The 27,593-nt window shown below is 46.2% G+C and overlaps 1 protein-coding gene across 2 annotated transcripts in view; it reads left to right on the plus strand.

Moving 5' to 3' along the window:
- LOC311150657 (guanine nucleotide-binding protein G(olf) subunit alpha-like) overlaps positions 1-27,593 on the plus strand; it is a gene marked incomplete at its 3' end in the record, with an annotated part of 65,665 nt that overhangs the window by 23,489 nt on the left and 14,583 nt on the right. Inside the window, exon 6 of one of the 2 annotated variants that reach the window (XM_084188154.1) lies at positions 20,055-20,152. In XM_084188154.1, coding sequence (XP_084044280.1) covers positions 20,055-20,152 — 98 coding nt within the window. Of the gene's footprint in view, positions 1-20,054; positions 20,154-27,593 lie in introns of those variants that run through there. The other variant, XM_084188155.1, reaches the window with a different exon arrangement.

Raw genomic sequence — 27,593 nt, forward strand, 5'->3', positions numbered from 1 at the left:
CCATTTTGTTAGACTTTGCAAGTCTGTTTTTTTTTTTAGTTCTTTAAAAAAAATGTGTCTATGCTACTAGCACTATTATTTATCTGTGAGGAAAGATTGGAAATGTTGTTGGACTTTTGATCGTCCGTAATCGACAGATAAATATAAACTTTTTGTCAGTTTATCTATGGCGTTGCCTTTCCAGTTTAGTTCCCCCTGGTTTGCGTCCTAAATGGCACACTGTTTCCTACATAGGGCACTACATTTGACCTGGGCCCATAGGGCTGTGGTGCCCTTCCCGACACCCCTCTGCTGTGTTTTGATCCGGGCTCTGATAGGGTCAAATGGAATAGTCACGTCATGGTTTTTCATCATTCTGGAAGTCATCCATTGAAATTCTCTTTCAGTTGCTGCAGTGTTGTGAATGACAAGCTAAAGTGTTTCTGTACTGGTTGCCAACCTGAGAGGGATCAGGACTGTAGAAGATTATTTTACATTTTAGTCATTTAGCAGACGCTCTTATCCAGAGCGACTTACAGTTAGTTAATACATTTTTTTTTTTTTATACTGGCCCCCCGTGGGAATCGAACCCACAACCCTGGCGTTGCAAACGCCATGCTCTATCAACTGAGCTACATCCCTGCCGGCCATTCCCTCCCCTACCCTGGACGACGCTGGGCCAATTGTGCGCCGCCCATGAGTCTCCCGGTCGCGGACGGCTGCGACAGAGCCTGGATTCGAACCAGGATCTCTAGTGGCACAGTTAGCACTGCGATGCAGTGCCTTAGACCACTGCGCCACTCAGGAGGACATTATGTCAACTTTAAAGCTGGGGTCACGTGTATATACTGTATTAAGACATGCACAGGTTCTCAGTTGATTATTGTCAAGGGGAACAGAGGGTTAGGCCTGATGGTCATATTTCTTATGCATCCTGGTAGTGATGTTATGTCATTTAATGTCTTAAGGTAGAGGCCTAGTTACAATCTACTAGTTACTAGAGGCCTAGCTTTCATAGTGATTCCTAGAGATCGTACCCAGACAAGTTGACACTGTCCTTGCTTTACTGGATGTCATGTGGGTTTGAATGGGCGGCAGGTAGCTTAGTGGTTATGAGCGTTATGCCAGTAACTGAAGAGGTCGCTGGTTCTAATCCCCGAGCCGACTAGGTGAAAAATCTGTTAATGTGCCCTTGAGCAAGGCACTTAACCCTAATTGCTCCTGTAAGTCGCTCTGGATAAGAGCGTCTGCTAAATGACAAAAAAATTAAACATTTACCGTCCGTGGTGCTTGCCTTTGGAGCAGTGAGGGGAACGGCACCTCTGTACCTTCGGGCTCTGATCAGTCCCTACACCCAAACGAGGGCATTGCGTTCATCCACCTCTGGCCTGCTGGCTCCCCTTCCTCTGCGGAAGCATAGTTCCCGCTCAGCCCAGTCAAAACTGTTCGCTGCTCTGGCACCCCAATGGTGGAACAAGCTCCCTCACGACGCCAGGACAGCGGAGTCACTCACCACCTTCCGGAGACATTTGAAACACCACTTCTTTAAGGAATACCTGGGATAGGATAAAGTAATCCTTCTACCCCCCCCCCCCCCCCCCCCCCAAAAAAAAATTGTAAAGTGGTTATCCCACTGGCTATAGGGTGAATGCATCAATGTGAGTCGCTCTGGACTAGAGCGTCTGCTAAATGACGTAAATGTGCCCTTGAGCAAGGCACTTAACCCTAATTGCTCCTGTAAGTCGCTCTGGATAAGAGCGTCTGCTAAATGACTAAAATGTAAATGTAAATGTCCAAAACCACTCCCCTTTTCCCGGGTTAAATAACTGCGAGATACCGATTTTTTTTAAAATTATTTTTATGAACAACATGGCCTGAAATGGAACTGTTAAGTTATGTGATGTCTAAATCCGTCTTCTCTACGGCCTCTGCATGATGAATCAATGCTCAGGGTGGAGACAGACAGCCCCTCTCAATATGGAGAGCAGTTCACAATACATATAGACCTATCATCTCACCATGGTAACAATACATGTAGACCTATCATCTCACCATGGTAACAATACATGTAGACCTATCATCTCACCATGGTAACAATGCATGTAGACCTATCATCTCACCATGGTAACAATACATGTAGACCTATCATCTCACCATGGTAACTATACATGTAGACCTATCGTCTCACCATGGTAACAATACATGTAGACCTATCGTCTCACCATGGTAACAATACATGTAGACCTATCGTCTCACCATGGTAACAATACATGTAGACCTATCATCTCACCATGGTAACAATACATATAGACCTATCATCTCACCATGGTAACAATACATATAGACCTATCATCTCATGGTAACTTATGTTTTCTTGTGACAGGTAGGCCTACATTTGCTGCAGCATAGCCTATGCTACAGTAATATAAATACTGAATGCGTATCTAATTTAACCATCTCCATCTGGCTTTCGGGGGTCACCTTGTTTTTTAATTGTAAAGATGTATTTTTATTGCAGCTGCAGAGTTTTTAAATATCGTTGCTTTAAATCAGTGCACGCGCGAGCACTCTCCCGCTGTCTCTCTCTCTCCCGCTGTCTCTCTCTCTCTCCCGCTGTCTCTCTCTCTCTCTCTCTCTCTCTCTCTCTCTCTCTCTCTCTCTCTCTCTCTCTCTCTCTCTCTCTCTCTCTCTCGCCATCAACTCCATTCAAATTGCATCCAAAATAGATAATCCTGTTCTAGATTGATATACACTGCCTTCGGAAAGTATTCAGACCCCTTGACTTTTTCCACATTTTGTTACGTTACAGCCTTATTCTAAAATGGATTAAATTGTTTTTTTTTCTCCACTCGTCAATCTACACACAATACCCCACAATGACCCAATACCCCATAATGACCCAATACCCCATAATGACCCAATACCCCATAATGACTAAGCAAAAACAGTTTTTTTGAAATGTTTGCTTTCCCAAATTCGCTAGCCTATACTGGTAACTTTGTAGGCTGCATGTGCTGCACCAGAATCGCATGTTCTCTTCTAATAATAATAATAATAATAATATGCCATTTAGCAGACGCTTTTATCCAAAGCGACTTACAGTCATGCGTGCATACATTTACTTCTGTTATCATGGTTAGAACGATGTGTGTAATTCCAGTCCATATAATACAGTATAATACAATACAGTACAGTAATACAGTTCACACTCAAACAGATTAGCCTACTGGAGCTAGTTTCATTTATTTACCCAATAGAGCATATAGCTAGCTACATCTATGGGCTTTTATATAGCTAGCTACATCTATGGGCTTTATATAGCTAGCTACATCTATGGGCTTTATATAGCTAGCTACATCTATGGGCTTTTATATAGCTAGCTACATCTATGGGCTTTTATATAGCTAGCTACATCTATGGGATTTTATATAGCTAGCTACATCTATGGGCTTTATATAGCTAGCTACATCTATGGGCTTTATATAGCTAGCTACATCTATGGGCTTTTATATAGCTAGCTACATCTATGGGCTTTATATAGCTAGCTACATCTATGGGCTTTATATAGCTAGCTACATCTATGGGCTTTATATAGCTAGCTACATCTATGGGCTTTATATAGCTAGCTACATCTATGGGCTTTATATAGCTAGCTACATCTATGGGCTTTTATATAGCTAGCTACATCTATGGGCTTTTATATAGCTAGCTACATCTATGGGCTTTTATATAGCTAGCTACATCTATGGGCTTTTATATAGCTAGCTACATCTATGGGCTTTTATATAGCTAGCTACATCTATGGGCTTTTATATAGCTAGCTACATCTATGGGCTTTTATATAGCTAGCTACATCTATGGGCTTTTATATAGCTAGCTACATCTATGGGCTTTTATATAGCTAGCTACATCTATGGGCTTTTATATAGCTAGCTACATCTATGGGCTTTATATAGCTAGCTACGTCTATGGGCTTTTATATAGCTAGCTACATCTATGGGCTTTTATATAGCTAGCTACATCTATGGGCTTTTATATAGCTAGCTACATCTATGGGCTTTTATATAGCTAGCTACATCTATGGGCTTTTATATAGCTAGCTACATCTATGGGCTTTTATATAGCTAGCTACATCTATGGGCTTTTATATAGCTAGCTACATCTATGGGCTTTTATATAGCTAGCTACATCTATGGGCTTTATATAGCTAGCTACATCTATGGGCTTTATATAGCTAGCTACATCTATGGGCTTTTATATAGCTAGCTACATCTATGGGCTTTTATATAGCTAGCTACATCTATGGGCTTTTATATAGCTAGCTACATCTATGGGCTTTTATATAGCTAGCTACATCTATGGGCTTTTATATAGCTAGCTACATCTATGGGCTTTTATATAGCTAGCTACATCTATGGGCTTTTATATAGCTAGCTACATCTATGGGCTTTTCTGTTTTTCTGTTGTGCATAATGTACAGGAGCCTATATCATATAGCCTATGTATTGGATAACAGCACAATTATTTTGGCTTTTCTGGGGTTGGGCTCATGAAATGTCGTTAATGTAGGGCTCATAAAATGTATTTAATATATAACTCATCAGGCTGAGGTGGCATAAGGTTTGATTTTTCATGCTGATCAAAGCTTTATAATGCTTTTGAATGAACACTTCCATTTTGGCGGGAAATACCGGGTTACCCGGGAGAAAAGTGATTTATTCTCGGGATGGGACGTTTGTAAAATACCGGGAAAATATGAAATCCTAATGTCATGTCATCATAACATAACCCGTTGTAATCCACAACTGTCTTGTGGGATGTTTTCTTCCTCTGTGAGCATGGTTAGGCCTAGTTATGTGATGACAACATGAGGCCTTCAGGATCACTGTCTGTCAGGTATGACGGGGCCTGTCTTGTGGGTCGGTGGTTTAGGCTTGGGCGGTATACTGTATATACCGTATACCGGGGTGTTTGGAAATGGCCACGGGAGGGTTTTTAAATACCGTCAATACCGTTGAAACGATTTTTAAAAAAAAAGTGTTTTTAATAAATTGTAATATTTGTAGCTACTTTTTTAATTAATACCTGCAGTCAACTTGTGCAATACGTTGAGATAAAGAAGATCTAGTTCTTCATTTCACCTGTCATATCGTTGTTCATTATGTAGCTTACTGGTAGTCCCCAGTCACATGGTGCTTGTTTACAAGGACACACAGACCAGGGACCGGAGCCTTGCGAGTCACTCACTGTTGTCCAACACACGCCAGGTGATCTAGTTACAGTGTGGAATTCACAACTAAATGTTTGCCTGCTAGATATCTTTATAACCATTTTTAAGTTAACTGTCTTTAAAATATGCTAAATGCTCTGCAGTTGTGCATTTGGTTTGCTAATTGTTGTATCTAGTTTAGCTATCTAGCTAAGTGGTTAGCTTCTTCCAAAGTCAATCTTTGCTTGGTAATGGCAGAGAATCCCTTCCTGGATCAAGAGCCTTGCTGTCTAATAAATGGCCATTGTTTAATGTACCTATGTTTGTCCTGTGTAATTATGTTCTTCTTTTCTTTGGGGTCTGCAATGTCATTTTTTATTAAAAATAGTGTTTTATGCAACCCCCCCCCCCCCCATTAGCAGAATCTATGGATTCAACTTTATAACCACCAGGACCAGCACAGTAAGCATTTAATAATTGATATTTAGAAATGTATCGAGTGGTAGTGTACGTTTTGAAGTCGTTACCTTTATACTTCATTGGGAAACATTATGCTGCACAATTTGACAAAAAAAACGATGGATTTCAGCACCCAAAGAAAAGAACGCAGTTACACACAAATGGTACAAGGCATTAAAGAATGGACAAGTATCGACTCAACCCCATTGAGATGTATACTGTATATTGTTGAGTTTAGTCAGTTATGGGAGGGCCAGTCTCTCTCTCTCTCTCTCTCTCTCTCTCTCTCTCTCTCTCTCTCTCTCTCTCTCTCTCTCTGTCTCTCTCTGTGTCTCTCTCTCTCTCTCTCTCTCTCTCTCTCTCTCTCTCTCTGTCTCTGTCTCTGTCTCTCTCTCTGTCTCTCTCTGTCTCTCTCTCTCTCTCTCTCTCTCTCTCTCTCTCTCTCGTGTGACTGGGCCTGTCTCTGTGTGAGACTGGTCCTGTCTCTGTGTGAGCCGTGCCGTGGGGATAGAGACAGGCCAGTTCCCAGGCCTAGCTGAACAACATGTCTCTGTGTTAGTTTTGTCCCAGCCAGTCATCGTCCTCATCACCACATCACTTAGCTCTGTCCTCAGGGTCACCACTACGTTGTCACCTAGTGCCACTGGGGTTCATATCTACAGAATGAGATACTTCTCAGCCCTTTTCAGCTAAATTAGCCTCTCACTCACTATGCTGGTCATCCTTCCCTTTCAGACTGTGCTTGAATCTGATCTGATCCCTTTCTTCCCAATGTACTGCTTTAGGCTACTTGGTGATTTGAAGTAGAATACAAAAAACATGAGTATGTTGAGAACACCACATACAACATACAGCTTCATATAAAACAATCATGATTTTAGTTGTATATTGGTGGATGTATGTTCTCAAAACATGGGCAAATTATACAATGTATTCAAAGTAACTTGGACGTTAACCCCATTTGGGATCTCAAGTAAATGTTTAAGGAACTATTGAATGTAGGCTAGGTTCCCTCCACTTTGAAGGAAGTATGTAGACTAGGCTCCCTCCACTTTGAAGGAAGTATGTAGACTAGGCTCCCTCCACTTTGATGGAAGAATGTAGGCTAGGTTCCCTCCACTTTGAAGGAAGTACAGTGCATTCGGAAAGCATGTTGTATCTGTTTTAACACTGATTCATTAACTATCTATGAATGAATGATTAACAGTCTAAGCTTCTTTAAACTATAAACTAGTCCTCTATACCAGGCGGTGTCAGAGGAAGGATCCAGGCGGTGTCAGAGGAAGGATCCAGCCACCCAGGCCATACACTACCGGTCAAAAGTTTGGACACACCTACTCATTCAAGGGTTTTTCTTTATTTTTACTATTTTCTACATTATAGAATAATAGTGAAGACATCAAAACCTATGAAATAGGATAAGTTAATTAGAGTTAGCAGCCTCAGAAATTGCAGCCCAAATAAATGCTTCACAGAGTTCAAGTAACAGATACATCTCAACATCAACTGTTCAGAGGAGACTGCGTGAATCAGGCCTTCATGGTCGAATTGCTGCAAAGAAACCACTACTAAAGGACACCAATAAGAAGAAGAGACTTGCTTGGGCCAAAAAACACGAGCAATGGACATTAGACTGGTGGAAATGTGTCCTTTGGTCTGGAGTCCAAATTGGAGATTTTTGCTTCCAACCGCCATGTCTTTGTGAGACGCGGTGTGGGTGAACGGATGATCTCTGCATGTGTATTTCCCACCGTTATGGTGTGGGGGTGCTTTGCTGGTGACACTGTCTGTGATTTATTTAGAATTCAAGGCACACTTAATCAGCATGGCTACCACAGCATTCTGCAGCGATACGCCATCCCATCTGGTTTGGGCTTAGTGGGACTATCATTTGTTTTTCAACAGGACAATGACCCAAGACACACCTCCAGGCTGTGTAAGGGCTATTTGACCAAGGAGGAGAGTGATGGAGTGTTGCATCAGATGACCTGGCCTCCACAATCACCCGACCTCAACACAATTGAGATGGTTTGGGATGAGTTGTACTGCAGAGTGAAGGAAAAGGAGCCAAGAAGTGCTCAGCATATGTGGGAACTCCTTCAGGACTGTTGGAAAAGCATTCCAGGTGAAGCTGGTTGAGAGAATGCCAAGAGTGTGCAAAGCTGTCACCAAGGCAAAGGGTGGCTACTTTGAAGAATCTAAAATCTAAAATATATTTGGATTTGTTTAACACTTTTGTGGTTACTACATGATCCCATATGTGTTATTTCATAGTTTTGATGTCTTCACTATTATTCTACAATGTAGAAAATAGTAAAAATAAAGAAAAACCCTTGAATGAGTAGGTGTTCTAAACCTTTTGACCGGTAGTGTAGACTGTTCTCTCTGTATGTAGCTAAGTTATCGTTACTCATTGTGGATTTATTATTACGTGTTTTACTTTTCCAAATGTATATATATATTTTGTTGGTCCTTGTTGGGAAGGGCCTGTAAGCATGTCACTGTTAGTCTCCACCTGTTGTTTACGAAGGATGTGCCGAATAACATGTGATTAATGATTAAGTTCATTCTATTACTTATAAACCCTTTATCGTTTGATACTTTTGAAGTCTGGTTGATCAAGGGTAGGCAGGGGAGATGTTATGAAAAATTGTCTTGAACAATTGCTCTCTCTCCCCCTCTCTCTCTCTCTCTGTCTCTGTCTCTGTCTCTGTCTCTGTCTCTCTCTCTCTCTGTCTCTCTCTCTCTGTCTCTCTCTCTCTCTCTCTCTCTCTCTCTCTCTGTCTGTCTGTCTGTCTGTCTGTCTGTCTGTCTGTCTGTCTGTCTGTCTGTCTGTCTGTCTGTCTGTCTGTCTGTCTGTCTGTCTGTCTGTCTGTCTGTCTGTCTGTCTGTCTGTCTGTCTGTCTGTCTGTCTGTCTGTCTGTCTGTCTGTCTGTCTGTCTGTCTGTCTGTCTGTCTGTCTGTCTGTCTGTCTGTCTGTCTGTCTGTCTCAGCTACATTTGTCTGTAGTTTTCTTTAATTGGAGTAACACATCAAATCACATTTTATTGGTCACATACACGTGTTTAGCAGATGTTATTGCGGGTGTAGCGAAATGCCTGTCTGCACTCTGAGTGACTTATCTCATGTAGATCTTTTGCAGTCTAATAAAAGTAGGGATGTTGGCTATCATGGGTTTCTGGGGATGTTGGCTATCATGGGTTTCTGGGGATGTTGGCTATCATGGGTTTCTGTAGGACTGGCTGACTGGCTGGCTGGCTGTGGCTGGCTGGCTGGCTGACTGGCTGGCTGGCTGACTGGCTGACTGGCTGGCTGTGGCTGGCTGGCTGACTGGCTGACTGGCTGGCTGTGGCTGGCTGGCTGGCTGACTGGCTGGCTGGCTGACTGGCTGGCTGTGGCTGGCTGGCTGGCTGGCTGACTGGCTGGCTGGCTGACTGGCTGGCTGTGGCTGGCTGGCTGACTGGCTGACTGACTGGTTGACTGGCTGGCTGTGGCTGACTGACTGGCTGGCTGTGGCTGGCTGGCTGACTGGTTGACTGGCTGGTTTGCTGGTTGGTTGGGTGATTCTCATGAAACCAGTTTTAAACATATCTGTACCAAATTGAGTTACAAAACCACAATGCATCTGCAAAACTCAACTCAATCATACTGAGGACTAGGATGTCAAGGCAAAGAGTCTTATTTTAAATACATTTGACATTTTCACCCCAAATTCTCATTAGTGAAATGCATCCGGATTAAATTCTCTGGTAATTGTATACGATTTTATTTGAGAAAAATAATTTATTTGAATAAAACACTATGTTGCTGTAGTTTGTCCATAAATCATAATAAATGTATACTAGTTGAAGTTTACATTAAACCATAATATGTATTACGTACAAACACAGTCAGGGGCGGCAGGTAGCTTAGTGGGTAAGAGCGTTGTGCCAGTAACCGAATGGTCGCTGGTTCTAATCCCCGAGCCGACTAGGTGAAAAATCTGTCGATGTGCCCTTGAGCAAGGCACTTAACCCTAATTGCTCCTGTAAGTCGCTCTGGATAAGAGCGTCTGCTAAATGACTGTGGGCAGGAAAACCTTTTTTATGTTCCTGTAAAAACTCCAATCAGTTTTTTTAAATAAAGTTTTATTTCACCCATGATGCATAATCTAGAGGAGCAGTAGAAGTTAAGTCTCTTCTATCTGTTTAGAATTAAAATGTAATGACATTTTTAATATTTGTATTTTCAGTGTTATGATTAACTCAGGCATTTTCGTTAGGGGAGCAATGTTAAAATATATTGATTTGTTTAACTTTTTGGGACTGTTGCAGTAATGGGAATTTTGTGGAAATTGTGGTTAAATGCATACTATCTGATTGAAGTACAGATCCTAATCTCAGTGATCCAAGAGGAAATTTCATGAAAAATGACATTTTAAATAATTTTTTGGTCAAATTTCAGTTTCGTAGACCCGGGTTCGATCCTGGGCTGTGACGCAGCCGGCCGCGACCGGGAGACCCATGCACACGGTTGGCCCAGAGTCGTCCGGGGAGGGGGAGGGTTTGGCCAGCCGGGATGTACTTGTCCCATCGCACTCTGGCGACTCCTGTGGCGGGCACATGCACACTGACACGGTCGGCAGTTGTACGGTGTTTCCGCTTCCGGGTTGGGCAAGCGGTGTGTCGAGAGGCGGTGCGGCTTGGCGGGGTAGTGTTTCGGAGGACGCATGGCTCTCGACCTTCGCCTCTCCCGAGTCCGTACGGGTGTTGCAGCGATGGGACAGGACTGTAACTTCCAATTTGGATATTTTATTTATACATTTTTTTATTTCACCTTTATTTAACCAGGTAAGAAGCCAGTTGAGAACAAGTTCTCATTTCCAACTGCGACCTGGCCAAGATAAAGCAAAGCAGTGCGATAAAAACAACACAGAGTTACATATGGGGTAAAAAAAAACATAAAGTAAAAAAAAAATACAACAGAAAATATATATACAGTGTGTGCAAATGTAGTAAGTTATGGAGGTAAGGCAATAAATAGGCCATAGTGCAAAAATAATTACAATTAGTATTAACACTGGAATGCTAGATGTGCAAGAGATGATGTGCAAATAGAGATACTGGGGTGCAAATGAGCAAAATAAATAACAATATAGGGATGAGATGGTTGGGTGGGCTAATTACAGATGGGCTGTGTACAGGTGCAGTGATCGGTAAGCTGCTCTGACAACTGATGCTTAAAGTTAGTTGTCAGAGTTAGGGATCACAGAGTTAGGGATCACAGAGTTAGGGATCACAGAGTTAGGGATCACAGAGTTAGGGATCACAGAGTTAGGGATCACAGAGTTAGGGATCACAGAGTTAGGGATCACAGAGTTAGGGATCACAGAGTTAGGGATCACAGAGTTGGGGATCACAGAGTTGGGGATCACAGAGTTGGGGATCACAGAGTTGGGGATCACAGAGTTGGGGATCACAGAGTTGGGGATCACAGAGTTGGGGATCACAGAGTTGGGGATCACAGAGTTGGGGATCACAGAGTTGGGGATCACAGAGTTGGGGATCACAGAGTTAGGGATCACAGAGTTAGGGATCACAGAGTTAGGGATCACAGAGTTAGGGATCACAGAGTTAGGGATCACAGAGTTAGGGATCACAGAGTTAGGGATCACAGAGTTGGGGATCACAGAGTTGGGGATCACAGAGTTGGGGATCACAGAGTTGGGGATCACAGAGTTGGGGATCACAGAGTTGGGGATCACAGAGTTGGGGATCACAGAGTTGGGGATCACAGAGTTAGGGATCACAGAGTTAGGGATCACAGAGTTAGGGATCACAGAGTTGGGGATCACAGAGTTAGGGATCATAGCTTTCACCTGGATTCACCTGGTCAGTCTGTCATGGTGTTCCTAATGTTTTGTATAGTCAATGTAGACTACAATATAATGCAGTTAGTATTGATCATATTGAACAATATTACTCTGTCATTTCCATTCTGTATAGAGGGGGTGTTTTGTGTGCTACTGTACCCTGTAAGCCCACCTGAGATAAATGTGAAATTTACAAAAATGACATCAATGTATAAAATTGCAAGGTTAATTTAACAGTAAATTAAGACAACATGCATTTCAAAAAATGTAAACTCTGTTGTAGTTCACCATGTTGCGAGTAGGAAAACCCCATATTTTCAATTGGAAATAAATATTTATGAATGCACATTAAATATGCTATCATGTGCATATATCAGCACCAATGTCTTAATTTGACAAAGTATGATTACCGATCTGAGAAGGTACAAAAAAATATCTAAAAATTTGTATCTTATATTATTTATTTTGAGGGTCACCTCAACAAGTTAAAAAAAAAAATATTTGCAGCTTTGAAATTGTCGACTAGTGTGAACTTACACAACTGTTAATACGTTTAATAATAAAACATCTGATAAAAATAAAAACTGTTATGGATATAACAAAAAATGAATACAAGTATTCGAAAATCTAATGTCTGTTCGGATATTCAAATAACTGCACATCCCTAGTTTCTACTTTCTATCGAGACGTTCAAGGGTGGCCTGGAGGTTTTTTAACCCAAAATAATAATTTAGCTCCAATATATATATTTTTTTTACCCAAACCTCCCGGGGGCCGTATTGAATGTGCTCGCGGGCCGAGGGCCGAATTGAATGGGCCGGGGGCTGTATTGAATGGGCTCGCGGGCCGAGGGCCGTATTGAATGGGCTCGCGGGCCGGGGGCCGTATTGAATGGGCCGAGGGCCGTATTGAATGGGCTCGTGGGCCGGGGGCCGTATTGAATGGGCTCGCGGGCCGGGGGCCGTATTGAATGGGCCGAGGGCCGTATTGAATGGGCCGGGGGCCGTATTGAATGGGCTCGCGGGCCGGGGGCCGTATTGAATGGGCTCGCGGGCCAGGGGCTGTATTGAATGGGCTCGCGGGCCGGGGGGCCGTATGTCGCCCAGCCCTGCTGTAGCTGATGGCTATGCTTTCTCCAAGGCAAGAGGTGAGGTCACCCAAACTGGGCCCTAGTATTGAAAAACTAGGATGATGTTGGAGATGAGCAACAACAGTGTTAAAGTGAACTAACTCGGTGTGTGTGTGTGTGGTGTTTGTGTGTGTGTGTGGTGTGTGTGTGTGTGGTGTGTGTGTGTGTGTGGTGTGTGTGTGAGTGTGGTGTGTGGTGTTTGTGTGTGTGTGGTGTGTGTGGTGTGTGTGTGTGTGTGTGTGTGTGGTGTGTGTGTGTGTGGTGTGTGTGTGTGTGTGTGTGTGTGGGTGTGGGTGTGTGTGGTGTGGGTGTGTGTGGTGTGTGTGTGTGTGTGTGTGTGTGTGTGTGTAATGTGTGTGTGTGTGTGTGTGTAATGTGTGTGTGTGTAATGTGTGTAATGTGTGTGTGTAATGTGTGTGTGTGTAGTGTGTGTGTGTAGTGTGTGTGTGTGGTGTGTGGTGTGTGTGTGTGTGTGGTGTGTGTGTGTGTGTGTGTGTGTGTCAGTCAGTAGCTCTTTAGGGCACTGCAGCAACACTACATTTATTCAGCCAATGTCACACGGCTCTGTGGAAAAGAGCCTCCAGGAGTCAGACCACGCGCTCTCCCTCTCTCTCTCTCTGTCTCTCTCTCTCTCCCTCTCTCCCTCTCTCTCTCCCTCTCTCCCTCTCTCTCTCTCCCTCTCTCCCTCTCTCTCTCTCTCTCTCTCTCTCCCTCTCTCTCTGTCTCTGTCTCTGTCCCTCTCCCTCTCCCTTTCCCTCTCCCTCTCTGTCTGTCTGTCTGTCTGTCTGTCTGTCTGTCTGTCTGTCTCTCCCTCCCTTTCTCTCTTTCTGCTCTCTCTCTGTCTCTCTCTCTCCCTCCATCACTTTCTCTCTTTCTGCTCTCTCCATCTCTGTTCCTATAAACAACATTTCTATAGGCTATGCAATTGCATGAGAAAACAGAGTGATGGCCTCTACTAAAAAGAGGAGGATCCCATCAGCTTTCTATAGGCTAGGCCTACTATATTTATTTCTCAACTTTCCTAATATTAAGCACATTGTTTCTCTTTCCAACAGGAGTATAGCCTACCTGGCTGGCGTGAAAATAAACCACGGGAAAAGCCTCCTCCATTTACTATTTAATGTTGTTGTTTTTTTATTCTTCCCCAGTTCCAACATCGGCATGAAAATGGCCCATTTGTATATTGAAACTAATTTCACACATACACTACCATTCAAAAGTTTGGGGTCACTTAGAAATTTCCTTGTTTTTTCGAAAGAAAAGCAATTTCTTTTGTCCATTTAAAATAACATAAATTGATCAGAAATGCAGTGTAGACATTGTTAATGTTGTAAATGGAGGCGACTCCGGGATGCTGACCTTCTAGGCAGAGTTGTGTGACCGACAGGAACCTGTCCTATCAATAGATCGCTAGAAGATGCATATCGTTCATTGTAGTGAGAGAGGGCTCGACGGACTAGCGAATTGAAACTTTTAAATGAAAAGTAGCCTACTTAATATAAATTGGACATTGTAGCCGGCTGAAATTGGGGTTGGAGACATCGTACTGTTCTGTAGGAGAGGCTGGGGTTGGAGACATGATACTGGAGGAGAGGCTGGGGTTGGAGACATGATACTGGAGGAGAGGCTGGGGTTGGAGACATGATACTGGAGGAGAGGCTGGGGTTGGAGACATGATACTGTAGGAGAGGCTGGGGTTGGAGACATGAGACTGGGGTTGGAGAGGCTGGGGTTGGAGACATGATACTGTAGGAGGCTGGGGTTGGAGACATGATACTGGAGGAGAGGCTGGGGTTGGAGACATGATACTGGAGGAGAGGCTGGGGTTGGAGACATGATACTGTAGGAGAGGCTGGGGTTGGAGACATGAGACTGGGGTTGGAGAGGCTGGGGTTGGAGACATGATACTGTAGGAGAGGCTGGGGTTGGAGACATGATACTGTAGGAGAGGCTGGGGTTGGAGACATGATACTGGAGGAGAGGCTGGGGTTGGAGACATGATACTGTAGGAGGCTGGGGTTGGAGACATGATACTGGAGGAGAGGCTGGGGTTGGAGACATGATACTGGAGGAGAGGCTGGGGTTGGAGACATGATACTGGAGGAGAGGCTGGGGTTGGAGACATGATACTGTAGGAGAGGCTGGGGTTGGAGACATGAGACTGGGGTTGGAGAGGCTGGGGTTGGAGACATGATACTGGAGGAGAGGCTGGGGTTGGAGACATGATACTGTAGGAGAGGCTGGGGTTGGAGACATGGTACTGTAGGAGAGGCTGGGGTTGGAGACATGATACTGTAGGAGGCTGGGGTTGGAGACATGATACTGGAGGAGAGGCTGGGGTTGGAGACATGATACTGTAGGAGAGGCTGGGGTTGGAGACATGATACTGTAGGAGAGGCTGGGGTTGGAGACATGATACTGTAGGAGAGGCTGGGGTTGGAGACATGATACTGTAGGAGAGGCTGGGGTTGGAGACATGATACTGTAGGAGGCTGGGGTTGGAGACATGATACTGTAGGAGAGGCTGGGGTTGGAGAGGCTGGGGTTGGAGACATGATACTGGAGGAGAGGCTGGGGTTGGAGACATGATACTGTAGGAGAGGCTGGGGTTGGAGACATGAGACTGGAGGAGAGGCTGGGGTTGGAGACATGAGACTGGAGGAGAGGCTGGGGTTGGAGACATGATACTGTAGGAGGCTGGGGTTGGAGACATGATACTGGAGGAGAGGCTGGGGTTGGAGACATGATACTGTAGGAGAGGCTGGGGTTGGAGACATGATACTGTAGGAGAGGCTGGGGTTGGAGAGGCTGGGGTTGGAGAGACTGGGGTTGGAGAGACTGGGGTTGGAGAGGCTGGGGTTGGAGAGACTGGGGTTGGAGACATGATACTGTAGGAGAGGCTGGGGTTGGAGAGGCTGGGGTTGGAGAGACTGGGGTTGGAGACATGATACTGTAGGAGAGGCTGGGGTTGGAGAGGCTGGGGTTGGAGAGGCTGGGGTTGGAGACATGATACTGTAGGAGAGGGTGGGGTTGGAGACATGATACTGGGGTTGGAGAGGCTGGGGTTGGAGACATGATACTGGAGGAGGCAGAGGTTGGAGACATGATACTGGAGGAGAGGCTGGGGTTGGAGACATGATACTGGAGGAGAGGCTGGGGTTGGAGACATGATACTGTAGGAGGCTGGGGTTGGAGACATGATACTGGAGGAGAGGCTGGGGTTGGAGACATGATACTGTAGGAGAGGCTGGGGTTGGAGACATGATACTGTAGGAGAGACTGGGGTTGGAGACATGATACTGGAGGAGAGGCTGGGGTTGGAGACATGATACTGTAGGAGGCTGGGGTTGGAGACATGATACTGGAGGAGAGGCTGGGGTTGGAGACATGATACTGGAGGAGAGGCTGGGGTTGGAGACATGATACTGGAGGAGAGGCTGGGGTTGGAGACATGATACTGTAGGAGAGACTGGGGTTGGAGACATGATACTGGAGGAGAGGCTGGGGTTGGAGACATGATACTGGAGGAGAGGCTGGGGTTGGAGACATGATACTGGAGGAGAGGCTGGGGTTGGAGACATGTTACTGGAGGAGAGGCTGGGGTTGGAGACATGAGACTGGGGTTGGAGAGGCTGGGGTTGGAGACATGATACTGTAGGAGAGGCTGGGGTTGGAGACATGAGACTGGGGTTGGAGAGGCTGGGGTTGGAGACATGATACTGTAGGAGAGGCTGGGGTTGGAGACATGATACTGTAGGAGAGGCTGGGGTTGGAGACATGAGACTGGGGTTGGAGAGGCTGGGGTTGGAGACATGATACTGGAGGAGAGGCTGGGGTTGGAGACATGATACTGTAGGAGAGGCTGGGGTTGGAGACATGAGACTGGGGTTGGAGAGATGATACTGTAGGAGAGGCTGGGGTTGGAGACATGATACTGGAGGAGGCTGGGGTTGGAGACATGATACTGTAGGAGGCTGGGGTTGGAGACATGATACTGTAGGAGAGGCTGGGGTTGGAGACATGATACTGGAGGAGAGGCTGGGGTTGGAGACATGATACTGGAGGAGAGGCTGGGGTTGGAGACATGATACTGGAGGAGAGACTGGGGTTGGAGACATGATACTGTAGGAGAGGCTGGGGTTGGAGACATGATACTGTAGGAGAGGCTGGGGTTGGAGACATGAGACTGGGGTTGGAGAGGCTGGGGTTGGAGACATGATACTGTAGGAGAGGCTGGGGTTGGAGACATGATACTGTAGGAGAGGCTGGGGTTGGAGACATGAGACTGGGGTTGGAGACATGATACTGGAGGAGAGGCTGGGGTTGGAGACATGATACTGGAGGAGAGGCTGGGGTTGGAGACATGATACTGGAGGAGGCTGGGGTTGGAGACATGATACTGTAGGAGGCTGGGGTTGGAGACATGATACTGTAGGAGAGGCTGGGGTTGGAGACATGATACTGGAGGAGAGGCTGGGGTTGGAGACATGATACTGGAGGAGAGGCTGGGGTTGGAGACATGATACTGTAGGAGGCTGGGGTTGGAGACATGATACTGGAGGAGAGGCTGGGGTTGGAGACATGATACTGGAGGAGAGGCTGGGGTTGGAGACATGATACTGTAGGAGAGGCTGGGGTTGGAGACATGAGACTGGGGTTGGAGAGGCTGGGGTTGGAGACATGATACTGTAGGAGAGGCTGGGGTTGGAGACATGATACTGTAGGAGAGCCTGGGGTTGGAGACATGAGACTGGGGTTGGAGAGGCTGGGGTTGGAGACATGATACTGTAGGAGAGGCTGGGGTTGGAGACATGAGACTGGGGTTGGAGAGACTGGGGTTGGAGACATGATACTGGAGGAGAGGCTGGGGTTGGAGACATGATACTGTAGGAGAGGCTGGGGTTGGAGACATGAGACTGGGGTTGGAGAGGCTGGGGTTGGAGACATGATACTGTAGGAGAGGCTGGGGTTGGAGACATGATACTGTAGGAGAGGCTGGGGTTGGAGACATGAGACTGGGGTTGGAGACATGATACTGGAGGAGAGGCTGGGGTTGGAGACATGATACTGGAGGAGAGGCTGGGGTTGGAGACATGAGACTGGGGTTGGAGAGACTGGGGTTGGAGACATGATACTGGAGGAGAGGCTGGGGTTGGAGACATGATACTGGAGGAGAGGCTGGGGTTGGAGACATGATACTGTAGGAGGCTGGGGTTGGAGACATGATACTGGAGGAGAGGCTGGGGTTGGAGACATGATACTGGAGGAGAGGCTGGGGTTGGAGACATGAGACTGGGGTTGGAGAGGCTGGGGTTGGAGACATGATACTGTAGGAGAGGCTGGGGTTGGAGACATGAGACTGGGGTTGGAGAGGCTGGGGTTGGAGACATGATACTGTAGGAGAGGCTGGGGTTGGAGACATGATACTGTAGGAGAGGCTGGGGTTGGAGACATGAGACTGGGGTTGGAGAGGCTGGGGTTGGAGACATGATACTGTAGGAGAGGCTGGGGTTGGAGACATGAGACTGGGGTTGGAGAGACTGGGGTTGGAGACATGATACTGGAGGAGAGGCTGGGGTTGGAGACATGATACTGTAGGAGAGGCTGGGGTTGGAGACATGAGACTGGGGTTGGAGAGGCTGGGGTTGGAGACATGATACTGTAGGAGAGGCTGGGGTTGGAGACATGATACTGTAGGAGAGGCTGGGGTTGGAGACATGAGACTGGGGTTGGAGACATGATACTGGAGGAGAGGCTGGGGTTGGAGACATGATACTGGAGGAGAGGCTGGGGTTGGAGACATGAGACTGGGGTTGGAGAGACTGGGGTTGGAGACATGATACTGGAGGAGAGGCTGGGGTTGGAGACATGATACTGTAGGAGAGGCTGGGGTTGGAGACATGAGACTGGGGTTGGAGAGGCTGGGGTTGGAGACATGATACTGTAGGAGAGGCTGGGGTTGGAGACATGATACTGTAGGAGAGGCTGGGGTTGGAGACATGAGACTGGGGTTGGAGACATGATACTGGAGGAGAGGCTGGGGTTGGAGACATGATACTGGAGGAGAGGCTGGGGTTGGAGACATGAGACTGGGGTTGGAGACATGATACTGGAGGAGAGGCTGGGGTTGGAGACATGAGACTGGGGTTGGAGACATGATACTGTAGGAGGCTGGGGTTGGAGACATGATACTGGAGGAGAGGCTGGGGTTGGAGACATGATACTGTAGGAGAGGCTGGGGTTGGAGACATGGTACTGGAGGAGAGGCTGGGGTTGGAGACATGATACTGGAGGAGAGGCTGGGGTTGGAGACATGATACTGTAGGAGAGGCTGGGGTTGGAGACATGATACTGGAGGAGGCTGGGGTTGGAGACATGATACTGGAGGAGAGGCTGGGGTTGGAGACATGGTACTGTTCTGTAGGAGAGACTGGGGTTGGAGACATGATACTGGAGGAGAGGCTGGGGTTGGAGACATGATATTGTAGGAGAGGCTGGGGTTGTCCTGGAGGACCAACGCACAGTCCTGTCTTGGAGGACCAATGCACAGTCCTGTCTTGGAGGACCAATGCACAGTCCTGTTTTGGAGGACCAACGCACAGTCCTGTTTTGGAGGACCAACGCACAGTCCTGTTTTGGAGGACCAACGCACAGTCCTGTCTTGGAGGACCAATGCACAGTCCTGTTTTGGAGGACCAACGCACAGTCCTGTCTGGGAGGACCAACGCACAGTCCTGTCTTGGAGGACCAACGCACAGTCCTGTCTTGGAGGACCAACGCACAGTCCTGTCTTGGAGGACCAACGCACAGTCCTGTCTTGGAGGACCAACGCACAGTCCTGTCTTGGAGGACCAACGCACAGTCCTGTCTTGGAGGACCAATGCACAGTCCTGTCTTGGAGGACCAACGCACAGTCCTGTCTTGGGAAATATTTCATAATGCCCATGATGTATCTACAGTGTGGAGAACAAGTATTTGATACACTGCCGATTTTGCAGGTTTTCCTACTTACAAAGCATGTAGAGGACTCCTCTGAGGAGCCTCCACTGGTGTGTGTGTGTGTGTGTGTGTGTGTGTGTGTGTGTGTGTGTGTGTGTGTGTGTGTGTGTGTGTAAGACACGGCTGCCTGACTTTCCAAAGGTCTTATTCTGTGAGTTAGGTGGATGAATACGACTACATGTTTGCCCTTCAGAACAACCTGGATATTACATTAATACAATGTGATTGATTGATTTTACATTTTAGTCATTTAGCAGACGCTCTTATCCAGAGCGACTTATAGGAGCAATTATGGTTAGGTGTTGGCTCTGGGATTCGAACCAGTGACCTTTCGGTTAGTGGCCCACCGCTCTTAACCGCTAGACGACCTGCCGATTTGATATCTGGTCGGCTTCTAACCTTCTGCCCTCTCTCTACCCTCTGTCCAGGAGTTCTTTGATCATGCGAAGAAGCTGTGGGATGACGAGGGAGTTAAGGCGTGCTTCGAGAGATCCAACGAGTACCAGCTCATCGACTGTGCACAATAGTAAGTTCGATCGCCATCATAATCTACCTCCCATCCTCCACCTACTGCTATCAGCTGGTTGTGGGAGCTGTTCCCTAAATTTAAGCATAGCTATCAGCTGGTTGTGGGAGCTGTTCCGAATGTTAAGCATAGCTATCAGCTGGTTGTGGGAGCTGTTCCCTAAATTTAAGAATAGCTATCAGCTGGTTGTGGGAGCTGTTCCGAATGTTAAGCATAGCTATCAGCTGGTTGTGGGAGCTGTTCCCTAAATTTAAGCATAGCTATCAGCTGGTTGTGGGAGCTGTTCCCTAAAGTTAAGCATAGCTATCAGCTGGTTGTGGGAGCTGTTCCTAAAGTTAAGCATAGCTATCAGCTGGTTGTGGGAGCTGTTCCCTAAAGTTAAGCATAGCTATCAGCTGGTTGTGGGAGCTGTTCCCTAAATTTAAGCATAGCTATCAGCTGGTTGTGGGAGCTGTTCCCTAAATTTAAGCCTAGCTATCAGCTGGTTGTTGGAGCTGTTCCGAAAGTTAAGCCTAGCTATCAGCTGGTTGTGGGAGCTGTTCCCTAAATTTAAGCATAGCTATCAGCTGGTTGTGGGAGCTGTTCCCTAAATTTAAGCATAGCTATCAGCTGGTTGTGGGAGCTGTTCCGAAAGTTAAGCCTAGCTATCAGCTGGTTGTGGGAGCTGTTCTGAAAGTTAAGCATAGCTATCAGCTGGTTGTGGGAGCTGTTCCGAAAGTTAAGCCTAGCTATCAGCTGGTTGTGGGAGCTGTTCCTAATGTTAAGCCTAGCTATCAGCTGGTTGTGGGAGCTGTTCCTAAATTTAAGCCTAGCTATCAGCTGGTTGTGGGAGCTGTTCCCTAAATTTAAGCATAGCTATCAGCTGGTTGTGGGAGCTGTTCCTAAAGTTAGGCCTAGCTATCAGCTGGTTGTGGGAGCTGTTCCTAAAGTTAAGCCTAGCTATCAGCTGGTTGTGGGAGCTGTTCCCTAAAGTTAAGCCTAGCTATCAGCTGGTTGTGGGAGCTGTTCCTAATGTTAAGCCTAGCTATCAGCTGGTTGTGGGAGCTGTTCCTAAATTTAAGCCTAGCTATCAGCTGGTTGTGGGAGCTGTTCCGAAAGTTAACTGTCTGCACAAACGTTGTATCAGAAAGCTTTAGGCCTCCCTTTCCTTTAATCGGGTGAACAAGGAAGCTGCTTTGTTGTTGGAACATTTCAACCAGTGTGGTGCTTGGTGATTTGAGTTGCCATAGCTTTGCATTGCAGTGTTTTGTGTTGAATCGGTGAGTCATATTGCTAAAACACTTCCCTTGTTAGCTTTGCCTGTGTAAGCCGTGTCCTCTCTGGGTAGTGTATTTTAAGCTGCACAGATTGGAACCATGATGTGAATATCTGATACAGATGTATGTTTGTTGCGCCCTAGAGAGAAACACACTTCACCTGCCTTGACTCAGTAACCCGTAGGGCCTAGGTGGAGAGATACTGTGTACTTTAGTTAGTCACACAGGGGGTGTCCCAAAATGTCACCCTATTTATAATAATAATAATAATATGCCATTTAGCAGACGCTTTTATCCAAAGCGACTTACAGTCATGCGTGCATAAATTTTTTTTGTGTATGGGTGGTCCCGGGGATCGAACCCACTACCCTGGCGTTACAAGCGCCGTGCTCTACCAGCTGAGCTACAGAGGACCACGTATTTATATAGCCCTATGAGCCATGGTCAAAAGTAGTGCACTAAATAGGAAATAGGGTGCCATTTCAGACAGCAATAGACTATTCAGTCAGTCATATTAGTCTCTTTGTTATTCATGAAACTCTTAAATTATGCCTAACTAGGTGTGAAAATAGGGCTTTATTTTGTGACAATTCTTGACAAATGCTCAATTGATTTACAAAGCCTCAGTACCATTACTAAGGAAGTCCTAACTCGTTAAAATTACTTTAAAGGGGAATTTAGCTTTTTTACAACCAAATCTCAGTTTTTGATGTAAATGGCATGCTATAGAAGGGTCCAGACACTTATTTTTGCGATATTATTTTTTTTTTTATGTAGTTCTGTCCTTGAGCTGTTCTTGTCTATTAATTACATTTTAGTCATTTAGCAGACGCTCTTATCCAGAGCCACTTACAGTTAGTGAGTGCATACATTATTATTATTTTTTTTCATACCCCATGGGAATCGAACCCACAACCCTGGCGTTGCAAACGCCATGCTCTACCAACTGAGCTACATTCTTGCCGGCCATTCCCTCCCCTACCCTGGACGACGCTGGGCCAATTGTGCGCCGCCCCATGGGTCTCCCGGTCGCGGCCAGCTACGACAGAGCCTGGATTCGAACCAGGATCTCTAGTGGCACAGCTAGCACTGCGATGCCTTAGACCACTGCGCCACTCGGGAGGTATTAATGTTCTGTATTATGTCATGTTTCATGTTTCGTGTGGACCCCAGGAAGAGTAGCTGCTGCTTTTGCAACAGCTAATGGGGATCCTAATAAAATACCAAATACCAAGGCGCATTGAAGTTGTTCTTGCGGCTCGAAGTGGCCCAACGCCCAATTAAGACGCTATGTTGGTGTTTCCTTTTATTTTGGAAGTTAGCTGTAGCAGCAGGCTACACGGAGAACGGAACAGCTGGGTAGGGGAAACGGCTCACACAAAATAGAAAATAAAGTTGCGGATAAAGTTCGGAATGACACAATTTCGTGTGGTCAACATCTAAAGACCTGAGAGATTTTACGTCTCTAAAAGGACGTATTTGTTTTGTGTTTTTGGAGCATTTGTACATGTTTTTTCAGAGCCTCCGTACTGTAAAACCAGGATGAGGAAGTTAATCTCTGGTTGGGGTACGTTTCTCAAAAAAGTGACTGGACCCCTCACCCTTTTATAACATCCCATTTACATCAAAAATAAAAGATTTGGTTGTAAAAAAAATAGAAAAAGAGCCAAACTTCTTCTTTAACATTACTAAGGAAGTGATTGTACTGACTCCTTAACATTACTAAGGAAGTGATTGTACTGACTCCTTAACATTACTAAGGAAGTGATTCCACTGACATCATTATAGCAACATGGCTAACACACACACACACATACACACACACACACACACACACACACACACACACACACACACACACACACACAGCTGCAGGTATGGAGCTAAGGGCTCGCTAACCCACAGTGTCACCCTGCCCTCAATGTTAGGCTAATGTTATTTTTCAGCATAGGCCCATAGGCTACCCATGTCCTAGGTTGCAACGTGTTGTACGGTAATGTTGGTCAGATAAAGGAAATTAGCCTGATTTAAAGGAAATGGCTCCACCTGCGAAGGGTTGTGTTGTACGGTCGGTTAGCTGTAGCGACCTGGCTACTAGCTTTAGGTTAGCTGTAGCGACCTGGCTACTAGCTGTAGGTTAGCTGTAGCGACCTGGCTACTAGCTGTAGGTTAGCTGTAGCGACCTGGCTACTAGCTGTAGGTTAGCTGTAGCGACCTGGCTACTAGCTGTAGGTTAGCTGTAGCGACCTGGCTACTAGCTGTATGTTAGCTGTAGCGACCTGGCTACTAGCTGTAGGTTAGCTGTAGCGACCTGGCTACTAGCTGTAGGTTAGCTGTAGCGACCTGGCTACTAAGCTGTATGTTAGCTGTAGCGACCTGGCTACTAGCTGTAGGTTAGCTGTAGCGACCTGGCTACTAGCTGTAGGTTAGCTGTAGGTTAGCTGTAGCGACCTGGCTACTATCTGTAGGTTAGCTGTAGGTTAGCTGTAGCGACCTGGCTACTAGCTATAGGTTAGCTGTAGCGACCTGGCTACTAGCTGTAGGTTAGCTGTAGCGACCTGGCTACTAGCTGTAGGTTAGCTGTAGCGACCTGGCTACTAGCTGTAGGTTAGCTGTAGGTTAGCTGTAGCGACCTGGCTACTAGCTGTAGGTTAGCTGTAGGTTAGCTGTAGCGACCTGGCTACTAGCTGTAGGTTAGCTGTAGCGACCTGGCTACTAGCTGTAGGTTAGCTGTAGGTTAGCTGTAGCGACCTGGCTACTAGCTATAGGTTAGCTGTAGGTTAGCTGTAGCGACCTGGCTACTAGCTATAGGTTAGCTGTAGGTTAGCTCTAGGTTAGCTGTAGGTTAGCTGTAGTGACCTGGCTACTAGCTATAGGTTAGCTGTAGGTTAGCTGAAGGTTAGCTGTAGCGACCTGGCTACTAGCCTAAAGGGAAGCAGGTCTAGTACATATTCTACCTAACTCACTGTTTACTCTGTTGCACTGGGTTGGGTTGTAGAGGCTGTTAAAGGAAGATATTCAGGCTGAGTCACTGCTAACTCTGTTTCCTCTCTGACTCACTCAGTCACTCCTCTGGTGCTCAGCGGAGCGCTGTCAAATATGGACTAAATGGAACCACGATGACGGGCTGCAGAAGCTGTAGGAAGTTGAAGTTGCTAATAGGTCTAGGCCAAGCGTGGGCCTAGCTGTTATGTGTCCTAAAAATACTTCCGTTAGCTCCCCAAAGGACTTTATAGCCTTTAGCTCAGCAGACTAAGACTAAGTCTTGTGGCCCACAGGAAACCCAGGTCCAAACCCAGTCAGTCTCTCTCTCACACACACACACGAGCCACGGATCAGTTACCATCTGACAAAACGGTATTGGAGCATCGGGTCTCGGACCAACCGAGCCGAGACAGCTTCTACCACCAGGCCATCAGACTGTTGAACAACTCACCCTAGCTGTCTCCCTGTTCAGACCTGCACCTCTGAGAATATCTGCACCTCTGAGAATATCTGCACCTCTGAGAATATCTGCACCTCTGAGAATATCTGCACCTCTGAGAATATCTGCACCTCTGAGACTGTCACCGACTCTCTACACATCCAACCCTTACACACACATAAACACACACACACACACACATAAACACACACACATAAACACACAACCACACATTAACAACCACACAACCACACATAAAACAAACACACAACCACACATAAAACAAACACACAACCACACATAAACACACACACATAAACACACAACCACATATATATTGGTAACAGTCATACTTGACATAGCACATTCATAATTTATACTGTATATCCTATTGTATACATTGCATTTGGAAAGTATTCAGACCCCTTGACTTTTTCCACATTTTGTTACGTTACAGCCGTATTATTTTTAGTCATTTAGCAGACGCTCTTATCCAGAGCGACTTACAGTTTAGTGAGTGCATACATTTCCATACTGGCCCCCCGTGGGAATCGAACCCACAACCCTGGCGTTGCAAACGCCATGCTCTACCAACTGATGTATTAAATAATTTTTTCCCCCTCATCAATCTACACACAATACCCTATAATGACAGTGAAAACAGGTTTTTAAAATATTTGTGTTTAGGTATACAGTGAGGGGAAAAAAGTAATTGATCCCCTGCTGATTTTGTACGTTTGCCCACTGACAAAGACATGATCAGTCTATAATTTTAATGGTAGGTTTATTTGAACAGTGAGAGACAGAATAACAACAAAAACATCCAGAAAAACGCATGTCAAAAATGTTATAAATTGATTTGCATTTTAATGAGGGAAATAAGTATTTGACCCCTCTGCAAAACATTACTTAGTACTTGGTGGCAAAACCCTTGTTGGCAATCACAGAGGTCAGACGTTTCTTGTAGTTGGCCACCAGGTTTGCACACATCTCAGGAGTTGTCCCACTCCTCTTTGCAGATCTTCTCCAAGTCATTAAGGTTTCGAGGCTGACGTTTGGCAACTCCAACCTTCAGCTCCCTCCACAGATTTTCTATGGGATTAAGGTCTGGAGACTGGCTAGGCCACTCCAGGATCCAGTTGCAGAGGCAGGTGTTCAGTCCCAGGGTCCTGTGCTTAGTGATGAGCTTGGAGTGCACTATGGTGTTGAACTATGGTGGGTCCAGGGTGTCTGGGATGATGGTGTTGATGTGAGCCATGACCAGTCTTTCAAAGCACTTCATGGCTACAGATGTGAGTGCTACGGGTCGGTAGTCATTTAGGTTGGTTACCTTAGTGTTCTTGGGCACAGGGACTATAGTGGTCTGCTTGAAACATGTTGGTATTACAGACTCAGACGGGGAGAGGTTGAAAATGTCAGTGAAGACACTTGCCAGTTGTTCAGCGCATGCACTGAGTACACGTCCTGGTAATCCGTCTGGCCCCGCGGCCTTGTGAATGTTGACCTGTTTACACAGTCGACCTCACATATCAGTTTATTACCTTCCTCTAATGACTTATTTTTTTATTGACTTTTGATTGTTATTGATATTGTACTGCATTGAGGGAGCTGGCACGCAAGCGTTTCACTGCATCTTTTATACCTGCTGTAAACTGTGTACGTGAAGATTGACATTGGATTAGATTTTGACACACACACACACCGTAATACATCAATTTGGTCCTGCCTGCTCCCAGTACAGGTAACTACAGGCAGCAAGAAGGACGAAGCTGGGACTGTGTGTGTGTGTGTTTACTGTGTGTGTGTTTACTGTGTGTGTGTGTTGCGTGCCAGACTGCATACCCTCTCCCTCACTTCCCCTTGCTTTGGCCCAGTGGTCTAAGGCACTGCATCGCAGTGCTAGCTGTGCCACTAGAGATCCTGGTTCGAGTCCAGGCTCTGTCGCAGCCGGCCGCGACCGGGAGACCCATGGGGCGGCGCAAAATTGGTCCAGCGTCGTCCAAGGTAGGGGAGGGTTTGGCCGGCAGGGATGTGGGTTCGTTTCCCACGGGGGGCCAGTATGAAAAAAACAACAACAAAAAAAAAAACATGTATGCATTCACTAACTGTAAGTCGCTCTGGATAAGAGCGTCTGCTAAATGACAAAAATGTAAAAAATTTATGAACTCCATGTGAACCCACGGAGGAAATGTCTGAAGATACCTACAGCAGGCCCGGTGTGTGTTTACGGTGGGCCACGTACCGCTCCCCTAGTGCAGTGTTTCAGTACATATTGCTGTTGTGGACCCGGTGTGTGTTTCAGTACATATTGCTGTTGTGGACCCGGTGTGTGTTTCAGTACATATTGCTGTTGTGGACCCGGTGTGTGTTTCAGTCCATATTGCTGTTGTGGACCCGGTGTGTGTTTCAGTACATATTGCTGTTGTGGACCCGGTGTGTGTTTCAGTACATATTGCTGTTGTGGACCCGGTGTGTGTTTCAGTCCATATTGCTGTTGTGGACCCGGTGTGTGTTTCAGTACATATTGCTGTTGTGGACCCGGTGTGTGTTTCAGTACATATTGCTGTTGTGGACCCGGTGTGTGTTTCAGTACATATTGCTGTTGTGGACCCGGTGTGTGTTTCAGTACATATTGCTGTTGTGGACCCGGTGTGTGTTTCAGTACATATTGCTGTTGTGGACCCGGTGTGTGTTTCAGTACATATTGCTATTGTGGACCCGGTGTGTGTTTCAGTACATATTGCTGTTGTGGACCCGGTGT

The sequence above is a fragment of the Coregonus lavaretus genome (assembly GCF_964263955.1).
Source record: "Coregonus lavaretus genome assembly, chromosome: 23".
NCBI lineage: Eukaryota > Metazoa > Chordata > Actinopteri > Salmoniformes > Salmonidae > Coregonus > Coregonus lavaretus.